Source organism: Punctularia strigosozonata (genome assembly GCF_000264995.1).
Source record: "Punctularia strigosozonata HHB-11173 SS5 unplaced genomic scaffold PUNSTscaffold_3, whole genome shotgun sequence".
Lineage (NCBI taxonomy): Eukaryota > Fungi > Basidiomycota > Agaricomycetes > Corticiales > Punctulariaceae > Punctularia > Punctularia strigosozonata.
This window is the reverse complement of record NW_006767435.1, coordinates 2,488,081-2,504,768: the sequence shown is the minus strand read 5'-3', so window position 1 is coordinate 2,504,768 and position 16,688 is coordinate 2,488,081. Positions and strand designations below refer to the sequence as shown.

The 16,688-nt window shown below is 54.1% G+C and overlaps 8 protein-coding genes across 8 annotated transcripts; 3 read left to right on the top strand and 5 right to left on the bottom strand.

Annotated features, from left to right (window-relative positions):
• Window positions 1-628: 628 nt before the first annotated feature.
• Window positions 629-2,459, top strand: PUNSTDRAFT_111982 (FAD-binding domain-containing protein; the record flags this gene model as incomplete). The annotated part of the gene is made up of 7 exons (XM_007381462.1): window positions 629-951; window positions 1,020-1,175; window positions 1,224-1,413; window positions 1,550-1,625; window positions 1,683-2,184; window positions 2,244-2,366; window positions 2,420-2,459. The coding sequence occupies 7 exons, from the start codon at window positions 629-631 to the stop codon at window positions 2,457-2,459; spliced, it is 1,410 nt and encodes a 469-aa protein (XP_007381524.1).
• A 479-nt stretch (window positions 2,460-2,938) lies between these two features.
• On the bottom strand, window positions 2,939-4,999 carry PUNSTDRAFT_132135 (FAD-binding domain-containing protein; the record flags this gene model as incomplete). Its single annotated transcript, XM_007381461.1, has 10 exons — window positions 2,939-3,346; window positions 3,406-3,478; window positions 3,532-3,688; window positions 3,748-3,877; window positions 3,934-4,002; window positions 4,056-4,451; window positions 4,506-4,609; window positions 4,666-4,740; window positions 4,796-4,858; window positions 4,912-4,999. 10 exons carry the CDS (start codon window positions 4,997-4,999, stop codon window positions 2,939-2,941), a joined length of 1,563 nt encoding a protein of 520 aa, XP_007381523.1.
• A 378-nt stretch (window positions 5,000-5,377) lies between these two features.
• On the top strand, window positions 5,378-6,467 carry PUNSTDRAFT_43072 (NAD(P)-binding protein; the record flags this gene model as incomplete). Its single annotated transcript, XM_007381460.1, has 4 exons — window positions 5,378-5,399; window positions 5,454-5,687; window positions 5,740-5,958; window positions 6,031-6,467. 4 exons carry the CDS (start codon window positions 5,378-5,380, stop codon window positions 6,465-6,467), a joined length of 912 nt encoding a protein of 303 aa, XP_007381522.1.
• Window positions 6,468-7,065: 598 nt separating this feature from the next.
• Window positions 7,066-8,427, bottom strand: PUNSTDRAFT_111976 (cytochrome P450; the record flags this gene model as incomplete). Its single annotated transcript, XM_007381459.1, has 8 exons — window positions 7,066-7,150; window positions 7,203-7,352; window positions 7,409-7,549; window positions 7,618-7,676; window positions 7,738-7,760; window positions 7,816-8,024; window positions 8,076-8,179; window positions 8,233-8,427. 8 exons carry the CDS (start codon window positions 8,425-8,427, stop codon window positions 7,066-7,068), a joined length of 966 nt encoding a protein of 321 aa, XP_007381521.1.
• Window positions 8,428-8,542: 115 nt separating this feature from the next.
• Window positions 8,543-9,166, bottom strand: PUNSTDRAFT_61938 (cytochrome P450; the record flags this gene model as incomplete). The annotated part of the gene is made up of 3 exons (XM_007381458.1): window positions 8,543-8,690; window positions 8,753-8,930; window positions 8,986-9,166. 3 exons carry the CDS (start codon window positions 9,164-9,166, stop codon window positions 8,543-8,545), a joined length of 507 nt encoding a protein of 168 aa, XP_007381520.1.
• A 526-nt stretch (window positions 9,167-9,692) lies between these two features.
• Window positions 9,693-11,612, top strand: PUNSTDRAFT_125081 (FAD-binding domain-containing protein; the record flags this gene model as incomplete). The annotated part of the gene is made up of 8 exons (XM_007381457.1): window positions 9,693-9,816; window positions 9,878-9,981; window positions 10,037-10,429; window positions 10,480-10,548; window positions 10,601-10,730; window positions 10,793-10,949; window positions 11,004-11,076; window positions 11,129-11,612. 8 exons carry the CDS (start codon window positions 9,693-9,695, stop codon window positions 11,528-11,530), a joined length of 1,452 nt encoding a protein of 483 aa, XP_007381519.1. The 3' UTR covers window positions 11,531-11,612.
• Window positions 11,613-12,318: 706 nt separating this feature from the next.
• Window positions 12,319-14,592, bottom strand: PUNSTDRAFT_132131 (cytochrome P450; the record flags this gene model as incomplete). Its single annotated transcript, XM_007381456.1, has 14 exons — window positions 12,319-12,598; window positions 12,656-12,737; window positions 12,787-12,814; window positions 12,887-13,048; window positions 13,108-13,121; window positions 13,192-13,210; window positions 13,265-13,375; window positions 13,433-13,542; window positions 13,596-13,738; window positions 13,803-13,927; window positions 13,969-14,048; window positions 14,085-14,213; window positions 14,269-14,349; window positions 14,406-14,592. 14 exons carry the CDS (start codon window positions 14,590-14,592, stop codon window positions 12,319-12,321), a joined length of 1,551 nt encoding a protein of 516 aa, XP_007381518.1.
• A 946-nt stretch (window positions 14,593-15,538) lies between these two features.
• On the bottom strand, window positions 15,539-16,582 carry PUNSTDRAFT_132130 (cytochrome P450; the record flags this gene model as incomplete). Its single annotated transcript, XM_007381455.1, has 7 exons — window positions 15,539-15,611; window positions 15,674-15,766; window positions 15,885-16,021; window positions 16,104-16,341; window positions 16,393-16,425; window positions 16,482-16,501; window positions 16,556-16,582. 7 exons carry the CDS (start codon window positions 16,580-16,582, stop codon window positions 15,539-15,541), a joined length of 621 nt encoding a protein of 206 aa, XP_007381517.1.
• Window positions 16,583-16,688: the final 106 nt, after the last annotated feature.

The window sequence follows — 16,688 nt, the reverse complement described above, 5'->3', positions numbered from 1 at the left end:
TTATAGTGGTATGGCCCTGCGGCAGCCGCATCGTGCATGAAACCGAAGACGGCGTCGATGGTCAACCGGTCTTCACGAAGATGAGATGACAGGCCACCATTCAGCAACTAGTCAGGGTGCAGGGACACTGCCGGTCTTACGGCCGCAGCCTGTGAAGACCGGCATCGCGCAAATGACCGGTTCTCACACGGCGCGGTCGGTCTTTACTACTTAGGCGCTGTACGGTACAGGGGTGACTCAGAAGAATCACCCGTCTTTGCGACTCTGGGTTACCATTATCGGTAACTATGTCTCACGACGTTGCCTTAACCGGAAATTTCTAGAGCCATCTATTGCCTTTCACGGAAGGTCAAATCGCAAAGACGGGCGATTCTCTCAAATCACACGTGTACCGTACAGCGCCTTAGGTCTTCTACAGGCCGGCACAACACTCGGATGAACGGAAGCGGTCACAAGCACTGCTCATGGATCTCCGCCTACCTCGGTTCCTGGTGAACCGCAGCGGAAGAACTTGGAGAACCAGGGCAGCGAAATAAAATACGTACGTACTGCATATTGGCAGTGCCTTCGCGCTCACTATTTGAGCAAAGCAAGAAATTGATTACCGTACTGAAGATCAACTCAAGCCATGTCCCTCAGTCTACGCTGCCTGTTCATCGTTCCACTGGCCTTCAAGGTCGCCGCCTCTCTTGCATCATCCAACCCAGGATCTGTAGCATGCACTTCGCTACTTGGTAGCCTTGGTGGTGCCATCGTCCAATCTTCCGGCGCGCAGTACGATGCGACGGCCACAGGGGCTTGGAATTTGTTCAACGACGAGCAAACGCCGGGATGCATCGTATTCCCAAGGAATGCCTCGCAGGTGCAAACAGCTATGAGTGCAATATTCTCAGCTGGGTCGACATATTCCATACAGTCTGGTGGACATTCTCACATGATTGGGTGGAATAAGTGCGTATAGTATACTGTTACGATAGCTCCGAGCTTCCTCGCTGAGATCGATAATAATGATGTCCTAGTGTCGACCAAGGGGTGCTCATTTCCTTCTCCGAAATGGCCTCTATCTCGTACGACGCCCCGGATAATAGCATCATCATTGGTCCCGGGGCGCGTTGGGGCAATGTCTACACAACCACTGCGCAGTTCGGCGTTGCTCCCATTGGTGGGAGACAAGCGTGCGCACCCTCCTTCTTTGATGTACTTGTGTCTGACTTCGCGTACAGGGATGTGGGCACCTCTCTGCTTCTGGGTGGCGGTCTCAGTTTCCTCTCACCAACATGGGGCTACGCGGCCGATCAGATCAAAGCGTTGGACGTTGTCCTGGTTAATGGCACTTTGTTGACGGCGACAGCCACGAATTCGCAGTCCGACCTCTTCAGAGCTCTGAAGGGCGGAGGAAGTCGATTTGGAATCGTCACACGGTACGAGCTGAATGCCATTCAGACCGGTACCGGTACAGACAAGAACTTCTTTGGAGGCTCAATTACGGTGAGCACAATACAACGTCATGGCTGCGTAATGATGTTGAGCTTCATCGTTACCGCCTTAGTATGCAAACTCCTCACTTGAAGCTGTGCTTAATGCAACGGCCGACTATGTGGCGAGCGTTTCCGACCCGAAAGCTAGTGAGGCTCATAATATAATGTACATCTACTAAGAGCGGATATTGACATAATGTTCAGCACTTCTTACCTCCATCATCAACTCCATATCAAATGGAGTCAACACCCCTACGATCCTAGTCAATGTCTTCTACAATGGCACTTCTCTCCCGGACTCCATATTCGGTTCATTCCAATCCATTCCTTCGGTCTCGAAGACCCTTGGCTCGCTCAGCTACCTCGACATTGTGCAGACGCTGCCCTCGGGCGCCGCTCCCCCTGGAACTCAGCTCGGCCAACACGACGGCGCGGCCGCGCTCCCAGGCTCGCGGAGCGCCCTGCTCGACGCTCACCGCCACTTCCTGAACTTCACGACGGCGGTTGCGGACAACCTCAACCAATCGTTGTACACGATCACGCCCGTATTACAGCCGCAGATTGACGCCGGACGCGCGATGGGTGGCAATGCGATCAGCCCACCCGACGGCGGCTTCGCCTCTGTGCAGTTCGCTCAGACGTTCAAGTCCGGTGTGACGCAGAAGCCTGCAGGCTTCCAGGATGCCTTTAATTTGATGCTTGAGCAGTAAGCTGTGGTTCACGTAACCCTGTCTGACCCTAGCGCTGAGCTACAAACAACCTTAGAATCCCGAACGCGCCGGGCAAGCCGCTCTTTCTTGATGAGTGCGACGAGTTGCAGGACGTGTACTCCACTTACGGAGATTTCGCGGCGCTTCAGCAGACGTACGCCAAATACGACCCAACTCGGCAAGTATCGTCGCATGTATACCGAACGTTGCTGACGGGGTCAATGTCATCAGCTTTAACGTCCAACATATGGCAGGGCCTGTCGGGCTTTGAGGACGTTCAAGCGGCACCGTCTAGTTGAACTTCTGGATGTGATGAATTATGAGCGGTGCACGCCTCCAAACGTTCCTTTCACCGCGGTTCACTCATATGTGTAGTCCTGGAATATCGATTCATTATTCATAATGCTTCGCAGTAATGAAAGATTACGACATAAACCATAGCACGGAATCGCTAACCTGAAAGCACCGCTGATCTATGGAAACCCAGGAGCACCATTCAGCCAAGCCGAGTTGGAAGTTGATTAGTTATTGGCTCATACTCAAAATTGCGTTAATTTATTACCGTTCTGTGGGGGCTTCTTCGCCGGGATACAAGGTGAAAGTGTTAATTTCCCGATTGTCTTGTCTTGTTCACGCATATATCTTATATGTGAAGACCGAGTCCATATGTATCGATCACTCTGAATGGCCATTCATAATCGGCACACGCCTTTGAGATTCCCGTTGCATATGCTTTGATTTTACATCATCTCAAGCGAACTTCCATCCTCCGGTCAACTTGGTCAATCCATGAGGATCGTACTTCTCTTGAATCCTCCTCAGTTCCGGAAGGTTTCGGCCGAAGAAGTTTTCGACGTGCGTGTCAATCGACGCGTAGTTCGGGTACAGGATCGCATCCCCTGGCCCGATCTTCTGCCCGGCCTTGACGCCGAATTCAACGATCGAATCGTCAATTGCCTTGAGGATATCGAGCATGCGCTTGTCTTCCGCGGCATTATCCCACGTGGCGAGCAACACCGTTGGCGCGAAGAAGTCGCCGTCGTCGTGAATGAGGGCCGTGGGTTGTCCGGCATGGTGGGAGAAGATCGAGTCAAGCATCGGCTCGATGGCGATCATGAACTGTGTTCCCGTGTGCGCGAAGAGTTCTGAAGCGTGGACCTGTCATCAGGACCACGATGAGCTACGCATTATCGCAGAGTATACAAGATGCGACAAACCGTGAGTTCGCCGGCTATGTGCTCCAGCATAGGTACTGTGTAGTTCTTGACGGCAAGAGCACGGTACGCCCCGCTAGCGACGATGAATCAGAACGGCGAGAGTAGCCTTCTGATCAGCCTACTTACCGAGGGGAGTATGCGGGGCCTGACAGTCCTCCTATCAGCGTGCTCATTGATCGGACGTGGATATCTTTGGATACAGCCGGAAGGGAAAGCAGCCCGTCGAACAGTCCTTCCGGTGGGGTTGGGCCATCGTAGAAGAGGAAGAACGACCCAAAAAGTCCTAGGATACAAGACGAAGGCCCTCAGGCATGGGATGAACGTAGTGAAGGCAAGCCTTACCGCCAAGTGCATGATTGAATCCATAGATCACCGCCATTGCAGCACGCGGATCGGTGGTCGAGTCTTGGAACTTCGAAACTTCTTTGTGTGCTTGCGCCATGGCCTTGGCATCGACGATCACCATTCCTCCCTGCAATGGCGATCAGAACCAGAGGCATTGAAACATAACCAGATGGTGCAGCGCACATATACTGGACCCTGTTGGTGAGTCTTCATCTTGATTTGTGTCACGACACCAAAGTTGTTTCCTCCGCCCTGAGTCGGCATCATTGAGGGTACAGACCCAGAGAGGGAGCACCAGATCTCACCTTCAACCCAAAGAACAGGTCCGGATACGTTTCATTATTGACCGTCAATATGTCGCCCGCCAGCGTGACTAGCTCGAACTCGACAACGGTGTCAATTGTGAGACCAACCTGGTTGGTGAACCACGAGTAACCACCGCCGAGCACGAACCCGCCCACGCCCACACCGGACACGCGACCGCCCGCAACGGACGCGTTATAAGGGTCCAACGCCGCATAGACCGTCTCCCAGCGTGCCCCGGCACCGACGGTGGCGACCCGTGTAGCCGCATCGAAGGTCGTCGCGTTGATGCGCGACAGAGTGATTTGTACACCCGGGGTTGAGCTCCAGCCTGGATTTGAAGCGTGTCCGCCAGATTTGATCGCCCAAGGAACGCGCATCTCCGAAAGAACGTTCACCTGATAGATACGATCGTGAGCGTATTGAGGGCAAGAGGAAGACAATATACGAACGACTTCAGCGACGTCTTGAGCATTGGCGGGTTGTACACTGCATGTCGCGTTCTGTGCGCTGCTGCCGAATGCATGCACCATGTCCGTTTCATATGCGACAGCGTCTAGTAGATCGGAGTTGCAAATGGTGAACGCGAGGTTCAAGAACGAGTTGACTGACCAGGGTAGAAAACGGCGGATGCATCAGAAATCCTTCCAGCAATGAGACGGCAAGCGCTCAGATTCGGTGGAGCATCTATTAAGTCCAGTCAGTTTTCCTGCTCAAAAGCTGAGATCTGCGAGGTACTGACGGTCAGAAACGTTCCCAGCAAAGAAGTTCCAGGTGTTCAAGACAGCCTGAAACGTGGAGGACGCTGAACGACAGGCGTTAGGCAACCAATGCGCAGTAGAATACGATTTTACTAACGGAACAAGTCTCCGAGTGAGTCGAGAACATTAGCGGCTGATGCAGCGCGCGCAACGAGTATCACAGAGCCGTAGCGTAGCACGCGCATAGTGAACGGCTCGGGGGTGACTAGGTAGGATGACCGCCGACGCTAAATGTACCAATTCGCTCGAGGTACTGCATGGTGTTGCGGCCATGCTTTCTCTGAGTTGTCCAAGCGACAAGCGAGTGGTAACCGTAATGGTTCCATGCACTGGCGGGGTGAAGATAACGTTCAACTCCGTCCTCGTTGAACTTGAATGGTCCGAGAGGCGTGAGAAACGCCGACCATTGCTCCAGCGCTTTTACATCCACACCCTCACGATCGGTCAACGTTCAGTCAATGCGCGGCCGATGCACACCCCGCTCAGTTAACATGCGGACTACAAATAGGGTCTAGCCAGGGCGAGCGGTGCACTACATCCCGTCCGGACCCTCGTACGATACTATGGCTCCGAAAATTTGGTTCAGTGCGTGCACGCTGTTTATTGCCTGGTCATTCGATTGAGGAGGTTTGCCCGCAGTCACTGGCTGCTCTGTCGGATTTGGACGTGCTATAACGGAATATGTTCTCGAGAAGGGAGATACCGTCGTCGCCACCCTACGCAATCCCGAAGTGCTCGACGATCTTTCTGACAAATACAAGGCGTCGCAGCTCCTAGTCCTCCAGCTGGACGTCTCAAAGCTTGAACAGATCAAGGTTGCGTTTGCTAAAGCCACAGAAACATTCGGCCGTATTGATGTTGTAGTCAACAATGGTATTGTTCCCTACACACGTATCCGTCCGCCGATACTGAGCGATATTTGCAGCGGGATATGGCATCCTGGCTGAAGTCGAGGGTACACCTTCGGACGCTGCACGCGCTCTCTTCGAGGTTAATTTTTGGGGAATGGCTGCCGTCGCCTCCGAAGCTATCCGCTTTTTCCGCGATGTTAACCAGCCTCAGGGCGGCCAACTTCTACACATGTCTTCTATGCTTGCCTTTGAACCCAAGCCCGGCCTTGGGTTTTATGCCGCCAGCAAGTACGGTACGTGGACTTTATTATGCTCAAGAACCGTGCGTAAGCTAATCCGTGGTTCCTGCCGCCCCTCGCTAACAGCTGCCGACGGCCTGATGGAGTCTCTGTCGATGGAGCTCAACCCGGCCTGGAACATTAGGCTCATAATCGTCGAGCCCGGCGCGTTCGAGACCCGCGGTACTAAGAGCGGTTCACTCGTCGACACACCGCAGCACCCGGCATATGCCTACTCCGGCAGCCTCACGGCCATCATGCGTCAACAACTCCCCATTGCGACCTTACCCGGCGACCCCAACAAGGCCGCGCGTGCGATACATGCTCTCGTGTACGAACCGGAGCTGCCGCTCCACGTACTGCTAGGCGAGGACGCGGTGGATGCGGCGTTGAGGAAGGGAGACTCTTTCAAGGAATACGCTGAGAAGGCCCGCGTGGCGCACTTCGCCCAAGATCTGAAGCTGGAAGCTTTCAGTAATGCGGAAGTGCGTTGGACTCCCGGTCACGGAGCTGGCTCACAATAACGGGTGATTCGGGTTCAGTCGCTACTCCATGTTGTCAATGTCATCAGTCGCTTAGGCGCGACGCGCTATCGCCGCTTGTTCACATGTAAAATAGTACAAATGATGAGTATGTACTTCAAACCCGTAAAGGCCGCTGTAAAGACATCTAGACACTGGCGCTTTCCCGGGTTGCATCCCGTACATAACAAACACCGCACACAATAGAGACGTTCTGTTTTCCAATAATCATTGAGGTCCGGTATTGAGATCCGGGCCAGTAGAAAAAGTTTTGAGATTCCCAATAATTATTGGAACAGAACGTCTCTGATTCAGGACTATGTTTGGAGTGTACTTGTCGTCAGCGCCGTACAGAGCGATGACCAACATTCGGAGCATAGTGCAAGCGGTCCATAAAGGTGATGAATTGACAAGGTCCTTCCTAACCTCTCGATGAAACGCGCCCTCAAATGCACAACTCTTCGGCAGCAAAGAGCAGTAAACGTCCTGCTTAGAGTACATGGCGCTGAGTCTACGGAACTAATCGAATGAATTGCAGCGGTGCAAGTATGCCGTGCGACGACATCATTTTGGAAGCTGTTGATGCATCCTCCGCGCGACGTCAGAACCGATCCATCTTTTCGGCCAGAACGGCCGCGGCCGATGGGAATCGGGGTGTGATGGAGCACGGGAAAGGCGGCGGTCGCCTAAAACGGAGAGCGTCAGTGGCGACCTAGTTTAAGGCACGGGCACACCCACAGTTCGAGACCTGTGTTCAAGATACCGGCCGGGTCGACATATACCGGTTTCCCGTCGGCGCCTTTACCGGGCCCAATCCTGCAGGCCCATAGGATAGTGGCAATGTCGATGAACAGCGAGTCGTTCGCAACCCCGACACCGGCACAAATTCTGCAAAAGAATTTATACATCTAAGTCGATGAAGTGCCAGCGATGAGAATACTCACCTCCTGCCAAAGCCGTACGTGACATGACCTTCTTCCTTGGTGTGGGGTATCCTCACGACTTTGCCGTCCTCCGTCAGATGCCTTTCGGGTCTGAATTCTGCAGCATCTGGGCCGTACACGTCTGGGTCGCGGTTCATACCCCTGTCAGATGGTAATGAATCGTCGGTCATTCGCAAACAAGTAGCGGCGATCAATTTGTGTCGACTTACCAGACGTTCGCGATGATGATACTTCCTTTGGGAATAAAGTAACCATCATATACGTCATCCTGCAGCAAGCACGGCATCAATGTTTGCCCGGTTCCCGATTTGATGCCGATCCTGACTTACCTCTGTCGCCCGGCGCGGCAGCCCTGGAGATGGATATCGTTCAGCGGGCCCGAAGTGACGAAGCGCATTTCAACTGACCGACAGGATCAACGGCTTTCCATCTCAGTATCTCTTTCACGATCGCACGGATGTACGGCAGTCGCTCGGCATCCTCGAAGGTAGGGGGGTTGCTGGGCGTGCAGACTTGATCGATCTCCACTTGAGCACGAGCTTGCACCGCGGGATAGCACACCATTGCCTGAATGAAGAAAGCCAAGACAGCGGCGGTCGTTTCCGTTCCGGCCGCACTGATATGCGCCGGTCAGCAGGGGAAGCAAGCTTAGCGACAAGAGGCTGACCAGAACACCCCCGAAAGCCATGACGCCTCGTCGTTGTTCAAGGTCAAACGTTCTTGATTCTCAGCCAAAAGGGTCGAGAAAGTGTGTTCTTCCTGGCCGTCAACCTGTAAAACGTACTAGTCAGCAGTGCTCAATGCAGCCCGGAAAAAGACCTCACTTTGACCGTTGAAGCGTTCATGTAAAGGTCGCGAAACATCTTTGAGTCGATTTTAAACCACGACTCGGCGTCTCGCTTCCATTTCGCCAACCAAGACGGGAAGGCCATCATCCACGGGAAGATCTCAACCAAATGAGCGCCAGGGTATGCGGCACGGACGCGCCTGCCCACGAAGTTGGTAATCTTGTGGACCATGGGATCATCATGACTATCCAAGGAAGGTTGGCCGTAGACGCTGGACAAGACCACGGAGGCGGTTGCTCTGAACACTTGTCAGAAAACGAGAACAAGCGCAGTGCCATGGCGTCATCTACCTCACGCAGTGTTCGTCCCAATGCGCCGGATCGCTTAGCATGTCGTTTGCGAGTCGGAGAGCCTCCCTGGTCTGGATGGTGTTCATGGTGGCCACTGCACGTTTGCCGAGCCCTTCATGCGCCGCGCGCCGCATCCTCCGCCACCTACGTGACACATGTACAATGTTGAGGTCTGAAACAACTCTGCGAATCACGGAGGCGCTCACAGGTCGCCGTACGGAGTGAAAACAATCATGATGCCCCCGCTCATGATCTCGGAAGCGACGATGTTTCGGGGGCGGTCGGAATAGATTTGGTGCCGTCGGTCAAAGAGGTCCGTCGCGACTTCATGCGAGTTGACCACGATTACGCTCTGGCCGGCGATGTTGAGATGTATAATCGGACCTGAGACACGGAGCTCAGGCGGGTTACATCACGCATAGCTTTGGCAACGGCTTACCATAGGTTTGTTTCCACTCTGAGAAACGGAGCCAGACGTCGTTCGAGAGCTGGAACAAATTTCCGATCAGCGGGAGCCCTTTGGGGCCTGGAGGCAGCTTGCGGTCCGATGTTCGGCGAGTCAGGCGCCAGAGCAAGTAGAATGTCAAACAGGACAAGGCTAGGTAGACCGATCTGTCCATGTTGATGGCTGGCCTGTTGAACGAGACTCAGACAGGCCGACTGTCGAGACCCTGATCCTTAAGAGGGACCATATAAGCATAGCAGGTCACTGCATCGAAGAGGAGCCCGTATGAGCATAGCGCGTTCTGACCAACAGATCGCGAGTGGATGGGACTGCGGCTTGCAACGAGTGAACGAGTCGTAGGCGAGATGGGTGTGCGGCGGTCGGTATTTGAAATGTACATCACTCCGCGTCGGCCCGATTTTACGTCCGCGACGGTGCCGTGCCGACCGGATCCAAATCTAGCGCCACGGCACCGGGTCCAACCTTAAAGGGTAATTCACTACGAGGGCGATGCGCTGAGCAGGTTCTTGCCACACCCACGATGGACGCCGACCGACGCAGTTTACACAGAGCGGGGCGGTTCCCCGCAGGACCACTCGCCTCCATTTAAACCATGAGGCGCTCAGGAAGCCCAGCACACGCTCTTCTGAGAGAGCCTCTTTCCTTCCATCCATTCATCGGCCCATCCTTTGCTCGCCGTCATGCACGCTTTGAGCTTGGGCTTCGCTGCCCTTCTTGCGCGCACTGTCGCCGCCGCCAGCTTCCTCCACACCTGCAACAAGATAGCCGGCAATATCTCCGACGCCTCTGCCGTCTTCTTCCCCCGTATGTACTCGTATCTCTCGCGCATGCCCACTGTCCACTGACTCAGCCTTCTCACTTTCAGCTGCGGCCACTTACGAGACCGACATCTTCCACGTGTTCTCGAGCAGCTCGCAGAACTCGACCTGCAGTGTAGAGCCTGGCACTCCGCAAGATGTCGCCAACATTGTATGTTCATGATCGCATTTCGTCCCGGATCCTGTTCTCATCTAGATCTGTTCAGCTCAAGATCCTGGGCCAGGACCGCGTCCCATGGGCGGTCAAATCTGGAGGGCATGCCACGAACGAGGGCTGGAGCTCTACCCCCGGCGTTCAAATCACTCTTTCGCGGTTCAACACGACCCAGTTCGATCCCTCTACAGGGATTGCAACGGTCGGAACCGGCCAGATATGGGACAAGGTGTACGCGGCGCTCGAGCCCTTCAACGTCTCCGTCGCGGGCAGTCGTATCTCTGATGTCGGCGTCGGATTCAACCTTGGCGGTGGTTATTCATGGACCACTAATCAAGTCGGACTCTCTTGCGACACGACCTTGGAGTACGAGCTCGTCACTCCGACCGGAAAAATCCTCACGGTGAACAACGAGACGAGTCCCGACCTGTTCTTTGGTCTCAAGGTACTCCCGTTGCGACATGTCCCTACGAGCTCTTGCTTATGGTCACATAGGGTGGAGGAAACAACTTCGGTATAGTCACTCAGCTCAAGATGACCACCAAGCCGCAGACTGCCGTCTTCGTAGGTCTACGTCGTCTTTTCCCGTGCTGCTTGTGTCTGAGCGTCCCTTTAGGGCGGTCTCGTCGTATTGAACTCTTCCGCGATCCCGGCGATACACGACGTGCTCGCTGCCTTTCAAGACAACAACACAGACCCGAAGGCTGCTATATCGGCGACCTACGGATTCGATCCGTCACAGGGCGGTATGTGCCACTGATGCTTCATGCGTTGGCCGTTTAGTCCTAATTTCTTTCCGGCCAACCAGGCGTCTTCGCGTCGTACTTCCTCTTTTATGACGCACCGACTCCTCCCGAAGGTCTCTTTGACGCATTATTCGCCCTTCCAACCGCCTCCAACGGTCTTGCTACTCAATCCTACGCTTCGCTCATCAGCGCTCTTCAAGGTCCTCCGAGGTCTTCGCGGTGAGTAATATATCGACGGTACTGACTGATATATGTGTTGAACGTCTCCGCTAGCGCCAACTGGCGTTCCATCTCGATCAGGAACTACACGGCGCCCCTGTTGGCACATATCATGGACCAGCTCGGGGTACGTTACCTCCGGATCCCTCTCCGTTGCGATGTTGCTCATCATTTTGCAGACCAACGGGCCTGACGTCTTCAACCACACCGGCAGTGCGCTCGAGTTCGGTATCGAGCTCATGCTCCCGACCATCTTCTCCCACCACGCTGGTCAGCCCACGGCGTACGTCCATGACCCCGACAACGTCGCCTTCCCTTCGCTCGTCATTGCCAGCTGGGACGATGTCTCCGAGGATGCGCACATCCAAGGTGTCTTGAAGGGGATCGACGAGTCGGTCGTGGCCTTCGGCAATTCCGAGGGCCAGAATCTCAACAGCACGTTCTTGTACCCGAACTACGCCTCGTTCGATACGCCCTCGGAACGCCTCTTCGGCGATCAGATCCCTCGTCTAAGGCAGATTCAGCTCGAGGTCGACCCCACCGGGTTGACGAACCTCACCGGTGGATGGAAGTTCCAGTGAGAGGGGACATCTTTGATTTCCCAGTGCATTGTCATCGCTATTCTATCGTTTCCATCGCATTATAACATCATTTAATAGTCACCGTCACCTTCGTTTCTATGTGATTGAAGTATTTAATCGAATATAATCGGCATTTTGCTGAAACGAGTCGCCCCCATTGAAAGAACAACAATCAGGCTGATGTGCGACCAAGGTTTCATTGAAAACAACCTGGTGATCTTGCTTACTATTGACTCACTATTGTCAGATACATATAGGTTAAGTAGGTGGATCGTCATGACGCAACATTGAAACTAACCATATGTGGGCCTAGAATTGAGTACTACGGGGCGCATTATGGAGACAAGACATGGATGAGAGTGGATCCAAGCTTCAGTCCATGGGGTCGAATCGTGGATGAATTGTTCAATCAGATCATGCTGTAACACATTTACTATGGGACAAACCCAAACCCCGGTACCGATTTAATGAATCCCAGACGAAACTTCACAGCCCATCCGCCTTAGAACATTTACATCTGAGGCCACTGACGTCGTCGGATGTATAGCCAAAGGGCACATGGGGTGGAACAAAGGCAGAGAAGCGTATGCGTGATCACTCGAATATCGTATTATGAATGCACGACATGGTCAATTCGAAATATGTTACAGGAATTCTTGGGTCCCACGGATCAAGGCCTCGGCTTTGCTCGATCTGGGCCGCATGGAACATGCGAAATCCTTCGGATAGCTATCATACACGCAGAAGGAAACACAGTAAGATGCGTACATCGGATGAATGGTTAATACTCACATAACGATGCCGTCCGTGTGCTCCAAGGTCGGCGTCTTCTGCTGCCCAGTCTCGTCTACCGCATTCGCAATGTCGAACGTTGCGAGCATCCCTGCCACCGCGATCCACATGCTATCCCAGGCCATGTAACGTCCGGGACAGATACGTCGGCCGAAACCGAATGATTGTGTAATGTCCGGGACCGTCGCGTCGAGAGCGCCGGACGCGTCGAGGAAGCGGTTCGGATTGAACTCGTGCGCGTCAGGACCCCAAGTCTGCTCGTCACGCAACATGGCCCTGTTTTTCGCCGTTCGTTGGAATGTGCAAACGGTCCAGCTTGCGAACCCGGCTTACCAAATGTTGCCGAGCACGATCGTACCTTTCGGGATGAAGTAGCCTTCATAAACATCGTCTTCCGTGAGCCGATGCGGGAGAGCTGGCGACACAAGATCAGCATCACTAATCGGACGACGTAGTAGGCATACCGAGGGGAACGAAAGCACTCCAACGCAGCTGCAGTGGTAACAGTGCGCATCGGTTAGGTCAGTCATGAATCAGGGAATCAGAACGTCTAGGACGACTCACCGTTTCCTTGATGATCGCCGATACGAGCGGCAACGAGGCTTCGTCCGCGAACTCGGGCAACCGATCGGGCCCTACAACGTCGTCGATCTGCTTCTGTGCCGCAGCAAGGATGTCCGGGCGTCGCAGCATCCAGAGTATAAGCCACTTCATTGCACTGACGGTCTGTCCATAATATTTCTTGAGAACACCCTTATCGAGTGGCCATAGGTAACGCCGCTCACAGTATCCGACCCGGCTGGTTGCAAGAGCATAGGATGATTCATGAGACTTGAATTCGGACGCATCGGATCGAAAACAAGGGTCACCTTCGAACATTGCGCCGGCCTGTGATCTCGGGTTTAGATGTAGGGCAATGCAGGACCAGTGAAGATTACATACAGCGGCTTTCACGCTTTCCTCGTGGAACACCTGGTCCTCTTTCTCGTCAGCGGCAGAAAGGGCCATCCCGACCAGAGAGGTTGCTATATTGGTGTCGGGTGAAGGATCGGCCTGTCACAGCGCTTACATTCAGACGCGACAGGTGTAAATACAATCGGGAATGCGTACCAAAGTCTTCTGCACATGAACAAAAGGAGTATTCCAGGCTGTGGTTGTCCACTCCTTCCACACTTTTGCCTTCCGCTTAAAGCTAGCCAAAAAGTCGGGGAAATATTTCACTGTGAAAACAGCTAAGAGTCGGCTGAGGTGGATGACAGCAGACAAGGCTTACGAAAAGGCACAAATTCGACGAGATGCGGGTTTGCTGCCTCCATAATGCCTTCGTTTGCTTTCTCGGCCCAATAGAGGTACCGATCGCCCTTAGGAACGGTCTTGATACCATACGCCACCGACAAGACGAGGCTGCCCGGGTAGCTGAATCGAAGGGAAAAACAACACTGAGCACGATGGAGACCACGCGACGCTGTTCCATGCTTACTAGCGCAAATGTTGGAAGAGTTCGGCCGGATGTTCCAGAATATTGCGAAGTAGCTCGTGAGCACCTTCTATCTCTCTCGGGCGGAACTTCCTGACGGCCGATTCTTGGAACTGCGAGTGAAAGATCTAAAAAGGCTCTTTTCAGTTTATTGTCCCGACATAAGTACAGAGCGTTGTTCGCCTTCCGGCTTGCACGCCACCGATTTCCGTAGGGCATAAAACCTATGAATGCCATGAGTCCCATCACCTATAGCCCGCGCATCATATATCAGTTCGCCCTTACCAAAGTTAAACTTCGGCAAGTCGACGCTGCATTTGTACATGAGAGTGATCCCTTTAGGGTTGAATAGAACCCACAGTTCGGCCAGCATGATAGGTTGGGGCCTATCGTTATACTTGGACGATCGCTTATCTGACATATCCATATCGAATCGGCGATGAGATTGTAGTGTATACAAGAGACGTACCGAATAGGTCTCCTGCGGTCCTTGCATCGTTCAAGACGATGAAATGCTGTCCCAGAGCCGTGAAGTGGATGATGGGCGAGTCTAGATATTCCGGTGAGCATGATAGAATTCCTTCACTCCTTGAAAACGCTACGCACTGTACTTCCTCGTCCACCGCAAATAAGTAAGCCATTCTTGTTTCGTCGGGACCTGTAAAAGATTGCCTAGCAGCGGCAGACCAGGCGGTCCAGGCGGAAAGGGAGGACGACGTTGCCGCCTCCAGGCGTACAGCATTCCCAAGAAGACAGAGAACAGAGCAACATCGGTCGCTGAAAGAGAGGACATCTCGATGGCGAAAACTCGTCCCTCGAGTTCCTCGCCGAGAGAAGTATGGTATCGGACTATAACCAGCGTCGGTCGGATTGACCTTGCCATACGGCCGCGGCATCATTCTAGTGCTTAAGCACGAATGCAGGGTAGGGCTGCGGCGGCGAAGAAAACGTCCACGTCCACTTGTTGCTGGTCAGCCGCACGCCCACTGGTGGTAAGCGCCAACCCCGCGGCGTTTAGCGCGTCTGTCGTTGCTCATTGCTGGCTCTACTAAGTCCAGCGCGCAATACTATCGGTATCGATAAGCTAGATATGCAGGAGCGTCATCAGACGGGTTTGGTGCATTGGCGCAGTGGACCAGTTGAGAGTGTCAGCCAAGGGATGCATAAAGAGTCAAGATGACCCTTGCGTCATCATCGGACCCCTCAACCGCTTGCACTGTGCTACTCGGTGTGGGTGATATTCAACCACGGATTTACCCATAACATGGGGTCTACCGACCATCAGGGTGGATTGAATTCGCCCACATCCTGGGGGACACATCCCAGGGTGTGGGTGAAGTCAGATGGATGATTTTCGCCCAGTACATGTCCGATTTAAACCACACGCAGTTCACGGGCTCTCACCCACTCGTATCACCCATTTCGTTGGTTATGTATACAGCCTGCATCCTAGCAGTGTACATTGACCCCGCCAGTCGCACGGTTGGTCCAAATTGGGAATCGATCGATCGTGATCGCGCCAGCGCCGCCCGAGCGCTCGCCGTCACTGTTTGCCAGCGCACTCATCCTTACACGCACACGGGCACATTGCATAGCCAAGATGCTACCAGGAAGTCTGGGTTAAGGGCACAGAGGCTACACGCTGGGTGCTACATTGAGTACTATTCACCAAAGCTTGAAAATCAAGTTGAATGTCCCGCGTTGCCCGGGATTCTTGGCAGAACGACAGGCTTTACATCTTAGTACGGGTTCTTCTCGAAGACAAGTTCCACCTTGTGCCCTTTCGGTTTCAAGATGAGAAGGTCAACGTCCCTGTATCAGCGTAGGTCGCATTGGTCATGAGGACCAGCAACCACGTAGGAACAGAAACGTACTTCATCGTCTGGTGGGTCGCGTGCGGCCCCGGCTTAAACTTGTACCGCCGGACGAGGTTCGCGATCACGGTGTAGATTTCAAGCTCGGCAAACCTGGAAAGAAATAGCGGTCGGTTGAAGACAGACGGAACGGCGCCAAGAACCTGAGGGGGGGGGGGGGACTTACGGCTGTCCCTGGCACGAGCGCACGCCCGTCGACCACGGCATTTACGACGCCGTCAGTTCCGGCGTGTTCTTCACCTTGAGGACGCCGTCTACGTGTTCGAGCCAGCGCGAGGGGTCGTACACCTCCGGGTTCGGGAAGAACTCCTCATCGCGGTGCATCGCGTAAGACAGGCAGCCTATCGTCTGCCAACGATCCATTGCCGTCGATCAGCACCCCTGAATGGAAAGGCGAATAACCCGTTATATCGAGGCTGAACGTGCTTACCGTCCCGGCGGGCAGATAGTGCCCTTGGTGCACCGCGCCGCCTTCGGGGACGACGCGGGGCAGGTAGATCGGCGTCGCCGGGTAGCGCCGCAGCGCTTCCTTGATGACGGCGGTCAGGTAGAGCAGTTTCCGGAGCGACGCCAGGTCGGGGAACGCGCCGGGATCGGGGAAAGCTGCGATGAGCTCGGCGCGGAGCGTGTCGTAGACGTGCGGGTGGCTCGCAAGCGCCCACATCAGCCTGGAGGAACGTCAACGGGCTACCTTGGCGCGCAAGCAGGGGAGTACGGACCACGACAGGGTGGTCCCGGTGGTGTCTGTGCCGCTATTCGAGATAGCCCGTCGGTGCGTTGAATGCAAAACGGGCCGTGTAGGACTCACGCGATGATGTATGTGACACACTGCGTAAACAGGTCATCGATCAGCGCAAGGCACAACAAGGAAACTATGCGCACCATGGACACGAGCATCTCTTCGGACATACTCGTTCCGGTCACCGGGTCAGTAGAATCATACAAGTGGCGATCATGTTGTAGCGTCCCTTNTCTTCGCCGCTTCCGCCTACCTCCTTACTCGTACTCCCTTATC